Raw genomic sequence first — 10,000 nt, forward strand, 5'->3', positions numbered from 1 at the left:
CTAAAATATTTCAATTAAGAGAAATGTTTTTAAACAGTTTAAAGCACAAAATATTAGTTGAAAAACTTAAACTAAACGAAAAGTGGAGATGTTAAATAAATAAAAACCAAAACTGAAATAAAAATATATTAAACAAATAGCAATATAAAAATAAAATGAAAAAAGTACTAAAAATGAACAGAATTACAAAAAAAATGACTAATGAAATGACTAAAATTTAAACTAAAATGAACATGAGAAATAAAGATACTAAAATAAAAGCCAATTAATTTGGAATAAAAATAAATTAAACCTAAATAGGACTATAAATGATATTGGCACATAATGAAATTACTAAACATGTAACTAAATATAGAATATTGTCCCTTAAAGAACTAAAATGATATCGTGATCCTGATAGCTAGATAAAAGGTGTTTAAAATAACGTTTATAATGTAAATATCTGAAGTTAACTGGTAATTATGGAAGTTTAACTTCCCATTTGACGACAGAAAAAAGAGGAAGTGCTCTTCTCTCTCTCATTCATGCGTTTCAGCCATGAGGCGTCTCGTCTCGTTTATGATCATTAGTGTGGATACGTGATGGAGGTCAATACAGAGATAGCAAGAGAAAACGCCATGCTAACTTCTCATGCTGTTTTACCATAACGGAGTTATTCAAATTTAAAATAGAAACTATATATGATACTTAAAGATGGACATCACTGCTGGTAAAACGAGCTTTCAATAAAACATGGCTGCCAAAATGTTTTAAAGTCAGAGAAAAAGGCCTTTCACCAAATACATAGGAAAACTTCAACACCCATAATGCACTGGGCACGTTGCGTCTAAGGCCACGCCCACCGAGTCAAATACAACCTTGCGTTAGTAGGAAATACCACAAGTAGAAATATTGCAATCTAACAAAATATGAGACTAGATCCAGAACACATTTATACGGATCTCACGTCCACAAACATCTTTATACATTTAATCCACAATCCATCTTCAAATATATAGAGTTGGATTGAGTTATTTAGGGAAAGTGTGTGTTTGTTACTCGTTTACTCGAGTTCTTCAGATTCACACTGTAGTCTTGGGTGTGAATTGCATCATTCTGTGCTGTGAACCAAACACCCACAATGCTTTGAGGGGGAAATTCAGAAGAAAAGCCGCAGTTTTACATCCACAATCATTAACGACCAAGAAAATGTGACCAATAACAGATAAAAAAAAATGTATAAAACGAACGAAATTAATGGAAAATAGTGAAGAACTTTATTTGAGAATTAAACAATAATGACTTAACTCATGAGAATATTGAATATTAAGATCAATTTAAATACATAATTATAGGGTATCACTTAAGGTCCTATTAGTTATTGATGCAACATTAAGAATAAGTAGTTTTCATGTAGAAATAACCTTATTGTAAAGTGTTACCAAATAGCTAAGCTTCTAATGCTTTTATACATTTTCTATTGTCATATGAAATATATAAATAATGTACAAGAAATGGAGAGAGAAAAAAGGGATTTTTAAAAAGTTACTTTGTAAGAATGGAGAAATGTTTGGAAAACTATAAAACTGTGAACGGAGGAATTAAAAACCATCAGCGTTTATTTTGACTGAAAACTGAGAGTTGCTTTGTGGAACCATTTGTAATCAACGCAGAAAATAATTTATTATGAGCACTGTTCCTGAACTCCCTGAAACGCCTCCATTGTATCTTGAGTTTCTTCCGGGAACGAACACGTCACAATATTCCTCATTATAATAATTAATGCGCAGAATAAAGGGGCGGGGCCTGGTTGAGTTAGTTAGTAGTGTGTCAAACTGGCGGTTATGGAAAGGGGCGGGACATTTCCCAAACACACTCGAAGCACTCGGCCAATCACAACACACTGCTCCAGCCGACCAATCAGAGCACAGTGTGCTTTTCAGAAGGAGGGGCTTCATAGAGACAGGAAGTAAACAGAGCGTTACTGACAGACTGGGAAGAGAGGAGCCGCAACAATGGAGAATGTGAGGAGAATAATCAACATTCAAGCAGGAAAACCTGTTCTAGTAGAGCCTGAAAACAACAAGACTTTGTAAAAGGGCAGAATAGCTCTTTTTTTTTTTTACATCCCAACTTGTTTCAGAACAACTGCACTCATCGAGTGATCCAATGGGGATTCAAGCCTGAAAAATTCCAGAGCAACAGCCAAAAGTGCCTGATCAGCTCCAACAGAAACACATTGAGAGTCTGAGGAGATGAAGGGCCCTCGGATCAGCGGGACGGGCCCCTGTGGGACACCAGCGCACATGTGTGTGTGTGTGTGTGTGTGTGTGTTGTGTAATCTCTCACTAAAGAATGTGCAGTGCTGTGCAGCCTGACATAACTGCGTTATATAACCCCGTGTGACCCTGCGGATGCCACTGTTTACAGCCTCCGTTCAGACGCTTTCAGCTGTAAATCCACAAACAAAAGCTCTTTCTCTCACCAGAGCTGGACGCCACGACACAACAGTAGAAATGTGCCAGCCAGCAGAGATTATGAGCAGTTATACTGAGCCAGACACATCAGCGTGGCCATTTACATGTGTGAATATGGTGAAGAGTGAACATGCGGAGCACAGCGTGTCACGAAGTCAAGAAGAACAAGAGTTTACTTGTGTGCAGATTAGCGCTGCACGATTAATCGCAATTTACATGTAATCGCACTTAAATCAATTTGGCTTATCGCGATTTTCAAATCCCAAAGGCTGTGATTATTAGTTATGTGCAGCTTGTCAGTGACGTACGGCTCATGAAACGCTGCTCACTCTGAAACCACTGTGAGTTTGAGTCAACGTGCATTTGTAAAAGCAACACGCGTCAAACATCTTTCCAAACACCAGAATCATTTATGAACCTCTTGTCCAACAAAAGACAACATTTAATAACATGCATTTACTCCAAACTCACTTCATAACGACAGCTGAGCTCCTCCTTCTGTGAGATGATGTGCTTCTTGCACAGAATAAGGCAGTCGTGTGTTTATAAGTCATGTTTAATCAAAGTTTCAATCTTCTGTTTATTCAGATGCAGCGATAGGGATCTCCTGGAATGATTTTGACATTGATTGGTTTGTAAACAGACGTGTGTCTGACGTCAGCGTGTTGTCAATGCGCCGGGTAACTTTGACAAGACGAATGAACAGACGCATATCATTCCCACTATACTGTTATTATTACAGCATTACTCCCTGCAGCACCAGCTATAGTTCACATTCGCCACATGAACGTCCTCGTTGTGCGAACATTTTATGGTCGCCGGCAGGAAAGGAGGAGAAGACTCGAGCAATCCTGCGGGAATATCTGGAACTGTAAATGTTCTGAAAGCCGAACCATACAGAAAATGCATTCACACTAGAAATGAACCAAACCTTTGTTCAGTTTGATCTGGACCGAGACTACCTCTTTTGGTCTGACCAAATTTCATCTGTCTGATCCGGACCGTGGTCTGGGAGAGGGTTCACACCTGTGATTTTGATTCGGATCAAACTGAAAAGTCCGAAAATCTGGACCAAACAAGGTAGATGTGAAAGGGCCCCTAACTAATAGAGCCTTATTGTAAAGCATTACCGAATAATAATAATAAAGAACCAGAACATTTTCAATCAACACCATTGCAAACACAAAATCTTAATGGCTGGTACAGTTAAATACAGTTCAGAAACAGACATTCGCGCAGCTCAGGGTTCCCACACCTCGGTTAACTTCACATTCAAGGACCTTTCAAGGACTTTCCAGGTCCAATTCCCTCAAACTCAAGGACTTAATGTGGGGACACATTTGTTGTGTTCAATAAAAAAGGTACCATCGTAGTGGTTTTGTGCGCGCATGAACGCCATGGTACAACACTCACGTGGGAAACAATTAAAGGGTTAGTTCACCCCAAAAATGAAAACTCTGTCAGTAATTACTCGCGCTCATGTTGTTCCAACCCTGTAAGACTCTCGTTTATCTTCAGAACACAAATTAAGATATTTTTGATGAAAGAAAATCAATAGTTGAATAAAGTTGTTATTTTTGCGCACAAAAAGTATTCTCGTCGCTCGATAAACTTAAGGTTGAGCCACTGTAGTCACTCTGACTATTTTAACGATGTCTTTACTAACTTTTCTGGGATGGCAGATATCGATTACCTAGCAGCCTATGGAGGAGTGACAGCTCTCAGATTTAATCAAAAATATCTTAATTTGTGTTGTGAAGATGAACGAGAGTCTTACGGGGTTTGAACAACATGAGGGCGAGTAATTACTGACAGAGTTTACATTTTTGGGTGAACTAACCCTTTAAATGCGCTAGTATGGCTAGTGTAAACAGGCCACGAAGTGTTGGTGAAAAAACACATTAGCGGACCAGAGGGAATAATATGGACTTTTTTCCAGAAAACTTCTTGCACAAAATGAATTCAAGCACTTTCAAGGACCTGTATCTGTGTGTGTTTATGTACGTTTATTTAAAAAAAAAAATTCCAGGGCCTTAAATTTTTTTTTCTTCAGATTCACAAACCCTGGCCGCTGCTTTCTTTGTTTACGGCGTTACGGCTGCATTTCTGCTGTTATTCAGAGTATTTTTAAGTGCACACGATAACAATATTGTGCATGATCATTATCGTGATATATCGCATTAATGTATGTGTAAAACCATTATTGCTATCCACTTTATTCCTGCACCCAATGACGCTTTGCGTGAATTATGGGTGTAACTTCTGTTAAACTGTAAACAATCAGTGAAACGCTCTATGAACGCAATATGTTAAAAAGTGTCATAACGAGATGACATAAATCTACTCACCCTTCAACCATTGAACATTAAAAGGAAATTTAAAAGTGTAAAAGCATCAACAAGTTACTTTCAACAGACCAAATAACCCCAGGAGTCTTTGGTTAGATATTACTGTAGTAATATATATATATATATATATATATATATATATATATATATACATATCTGTATTATGTAACTTATGTTGCCTTAATCAAAAATGTTCATTAACTTCAGCATTTCGTGATACTATTTCAAAGTGATTTCCGTCATATTGACTGATTATAAATTGCATTTACCTGTGAAAACAAACCTGGAAAGAGACGTGAGGATTTGAGGAGAATGACGAGAGATTCTTTGTGCATTCCAGTGAATTATTAATGGAATATATTGTAAATTAAATTCGGGAGAACAGACCACAGATGTGCAGGATATGTAGTGCTTTTTCATACTTTTACAGCGGATTGCAACGGGAAAAAAGAAAATAATCACGAGGGAAAGAAGCAGCGACTGAAAAGAGCTCTTGCCGTAGATATTCTTGTTATAACATTTCACGTTAAAATACCAAGTGTAACGTTATTCTCATGATGTCTGAAAATAAATCATGAAGGAAAATTTAAGGATCAGCTTTATTTGTAGGGCAACCTTATGATTGGAAATGATTCGCTTCAGCCTTTTTGAATGGAAGTTCCCCAAACCGGAAGTGTAATTCAAAACGCTGTAAGCTCGTCAGGAATAAGGAGGATATAACAAACATTGTGTATAAATGCAGTGGAATTTAATTCGTTTCTACATTAAAACACTTGTTGCATTAATATGAATTTCAACTGATATGTTTATATTAAATGTCTAATCCAATCTGACTTGAGTTTAAACTTACCTTTTTATATATTACATTACTAAGTTACATTGCATGTTAAACATTTATAATAAGCTCTAATTTTTATATAAAAATTACAATATCATTTGAATAAATTAATCAAAATAAATGCTAACACTTTACAATAAGGTTCCATTAGTTAGCATGAACTAACAATAAAAATACTTTAAGCATTTATTAATCTTAGTTTATGTTAATTTTAACATTTATTAACACATTATTAAAATCAAAAGTTGTTTCTGTGAATATTATTTAATAGACCTGACCTGAATTTTGAACAGTCGTGTTTATATTAAGTTAATAAACACTGTAACAAATGCATTTCTCATTGTTAGTTAATGCATCAACCAATGGAACCTTAATGTAAATATATTATTATAATCATTTTAATTATTTATTTCAGGAGTCTTTTGTTTTGAACTCAAGTGTCTTATAATGTGACGCTGTTTTCTAATGATATTTTGTTGAATTTCCAGTGGGAAAAACAAACAATGACATGATATATATCATTATTGTTACATATTATATCACGCGGGGATGATTCGAACGCGTCAGTACCTTTTCTAGAAGAATCTTGACGCAGGTCACGTGACCCTCGTAAGTGGCGGACAGCAGCGGGGTGATGCCGTGTTTATCCGGAGCCTGCAAGAAAAAAACACCACAATTATCCACAAAATCACCATCTCTACGAATCAGACCGAGAGAGATGCATGCTGGGTAATCAGCCGGCTTCAGGAGTCTCTTATCTTCCCCCGTTCTCAGGGAAACCGGTCTCTATCTGTACACCAGAGACCATGATGGGACAGAGAGCGAGGACCGATCGAGAGACGTGTTCTGGAGGAGAATTTCTCATTTATTTTAGCTTGACCTGATGTGACAAAACTGAAATAAAAATTAATAAAAACTATTTATATTTATATACTATTTATACTATTATATATATTTATACTATTTATATATTAAAAAACTAATAAAAATGACAAAAACACAATAAAATGACTAAAACTAACAAATATGAAAACATAAAAATAAAATCGAATCAGGATTATTTTAGTTTTATATTAAGATTTTGAATTAGCTTGAATTTTTTCAGTTTATTTAGTCATTTTATTCATTTTTTTTATTTTTAAATATTGACATTTAATTTATTTTTATTTCAGTTTTCAATTTTATTCATTTCCAGTTGATTATTTTAGTGCTACAACTTGTGTTAATTGCCAAAGATACGTTTTTCAACTTATATTTATTTATTTTTTATTATAAATTATTATATTACATTACATTATATTATAAAATAAACTAATATTTATTTTTTTATTTTTTTTATTTATTTACTACAGCTTTATTTCAATTAACACAAATGTTTTCAATAGTTTTAGTTCATGATAATAATTAAAAAATAATCATAAAAACAATATTACTAAAATAACACTGGTTCAAATCTCTGTCTGTGTTCTTGCCAATATCAAAAAGTGTGTGAGAGCGTAATATACAATAAAAAACAATGGTATATACAGAATTAAAAGTATTATGGAATTAAAATGTGATCAAACGGTGCAGCCATAGTGTAATTTATAACATAAGAGTTTTATTTCAAAATACCGTTCAAAAGTATGGGGGGATTTTTGATTTAATTTAATTTCTTCTGCTCACCAAATAAAGTATAAACAGGAACATTGGAATACAAATAGGATATTATTACAAATTACAATACCGGTTTTCTATTTGAATATGTTAATTTAGCAGAAGTCTGCCTGTGCGTTGATGGTATCAGGTGTGTGTGTGTGTGTGTGTGTGTGTGTGTGTGTGTGTGTGTGTGTGTGTGTGTGTGTGTGTGTGTGTGTGTGTGTGTGTGTGTGTGTGTGTGTGTCTAATATCAGCCCCTGTGAGTCCACATGCTAAACATTTAAATACTAGAGCAGATATTGATCTAAACACACAGAGTTGAGCTGGTGTGTGTGTGTGTGTGTGTGTGTGTGTGTGTGTGTGTGTGTGTGTGTGTGTGTGGAAGGACAGTTACGTTGACATCGGCTCCTTTAGACAGCAGAAACTCGAGCATCTCGTTCTGACCGCAGTCGGCAGCGTAATGAAGAGGCTTTCGGCCTCCCTCCAGAGTCCGGTTCACATCCTCCGCCTGCACACAACACACACACACTATTACAATATGTACACTATACAATACATACAATAACACTATTACTACTATATCACCACTCTAAAACATACACAATTACAATAAGAGAATATTATATACTTTAATCATTAGAAATATTAGGGGTGACCCCGAATAGTCGAAGATTCGATGCTTCGATTGGAGGAGCCGGATTCGACTACCGATCTCACAGTCGAATCTTCGCAGAGGTGTGATGAAACGAGGATCATGCCACTTTGGCTATATGAAGCGCTGAATGTCTGATTTCACATAGAACTACCGGTTTTCTGTCAATACATTAATATTCAGCCTATTATGATTATGATAAAAATGTGCAAAGAAAGAAGCTTTTAATAAATATTTTTTAACGTGCGTGAATAAATCCAAACACCCCGTGACAGATTTAAGTTTCACTTTTAATCCGTGAGAGCGTCTTGGCGGCAATGATTTAAATCTTTAACGATGTCTGGGATAAGAAAATCTAAAGTGTGAACGTACACCTTCAGGAAGGATATTCTCCAAGGCTGGATTTAGCATCAGGAAAACCATGATCGCACTTCTGCCGGCCAACGTTAACAAGTTGTTTTTCCACGGGACATTCTAAAATGCTTAACGTGAAAAAAGCTTTTAAAACGCTTAAAGGCACTTTAACGTGGCTTAATGCATGCACACAGTACACACTTTATTAAGAAAACATACTATGTGCAGATAAGCAGATCAACCCAGAATATGAACGCATCCTCCAATAGTAAAGCGTTTTCTTTACATAATTTGATATTTTAATTTAACTATTTTAGGAGATTAAGTCGTTAAAAGTTTTTCACGTTAAGTGTTTTAGAATGTATTTTATCCGCGCGCACAAAAGACTCCAGCGGACACAGACAGAGTGAAAGACTGGATTTGTTCTCTCGATCAGGTATACGGGTACAAGTGATTTCAAAACTTTTCAGCCGGTTCTAATTTGATTTTTGGATGCTGTGATTGTGAACATTATTAGCTAAAACGACTGCCACTCCAGTTTAGCATTTATTGTTGTTTCTGCAGTTAAAAAGATAAAGTTGAAAATTCTGGCTACTATCGTTATTTTAATAATTTCTTTATTTTTATTTTATTTATTGATCTGTAAGGGTTATCTAATCTAACTATTTGTGGCTTGTGTTTTGAATATATATATATGTTCCCCTGCACTTCAGGCATTTTGCACACATTTGCTCCTCATCTTGTGACTTGATTCTGATTTATTTCGTTTTTTATTTTTATTTATTAGAAAGGTATATCTAATAAATGCATCAATGTTGTGCTGTACTTAGAGCCTGCTTGCACAGGTAATTTAGCCGATTTAATTTGATTTGCATGTGAAATGCAAATCCTGTCTGCAGTGTGGCCTTTCTGGAGTTATTTATGTTATTTCTTAGTTTTATTGATCCAAAATGTTTTTATACATTTTCTTCTATATCTTTGTGTGATTTTCTGTACATCGCGGCTTTGAAATGTTAAAGCCCCGCCCCCAGCCCCACCCCCACACACATGATTCGACTATTAGTCGCCTATAGGCAAGACTTGACGATTCTGATTTGACTATGAAAATCCATAGTCGGGGACACTCCTAAGAAATATACTGTTTAATATTAAATATTATATTACTCGATATAATTTATATTGATATTATAATAACATATTATTATTAGTATATATGTAATAGTATGTTATTATTTAATAATATGCATTATTAAATACATATTACATTATTAAGTCATATTATGTTTAATGTTAATTTTATACAAATTATAAATAATTATTATATGATTATCACCTATTATAAACCAGTAATACATATTATATTATGTGAGCATGACAATAATTATATAAAATATTAGGATACTTTAATCATTATAAATAACAATATTAAATATTATATTATTCAATAAATTATATTTTTAAGTTCGTTAATATTTAATAATAATAATATTTAATAATATATACAATTATTATTATACAATTATCACATATTATACAATGCATAACAGTATTATTATATTATATGAAAATAAAAATAATAATAATAATAATAATATAAAATATTTATATAGAAATCAAAATAAACATTATTTTCATAATATGCTTTAGGAGTCTTTTGCTTGAACTCAAGCGTTTCATAATGTGAAGCTGTTTTTGGAGTGTTTTATTTACTGGA

General features: G+C 34.2%; 1 protein-coding gene across 2 annotated transcripts in view; it reads right to left on the minus strand.

Moving 5' to 3' along the window:
• The window catches only part of mtpn (myotrophin), a 31,156-nt gene that overhangs the window by 7,142 nt on the left and 14,014 nt on the right, over positions 1 to 10,000 (minus strand). For both annotated transcript variants that reach the window (XM_081364249.1, XM_081364250.1), the window contains exons 3-4: positions 7,675 to 7,788; positions 6,213 to 6,296 (exon numbers count right to left, since the gene is read on the minus strand). In XM_081364249.1, the coding sequence (XP_081220375.1) occupies positions 6,213 to 6,296; positions 7,675 to 7,788 (198 nt within the window). The remainder of the gene's footprint in view (positions 1 to 6,212; positions 6,297 to 7,674; positions 7,789 to 10,000) is intronic.

This window comes from Scardinius erythrophthalmus (assembly GCF_964197995.2).
Source record: "Scardinius erythrophthalmus genome assembly, chromosome: 4".
Lineage (NCBI taxonomy): Eukaryota > Metazoa > Chordata > Actinopteri > Cypriniformes > Leuciscidae > Scardinius > Scardinius erythrophthalmus.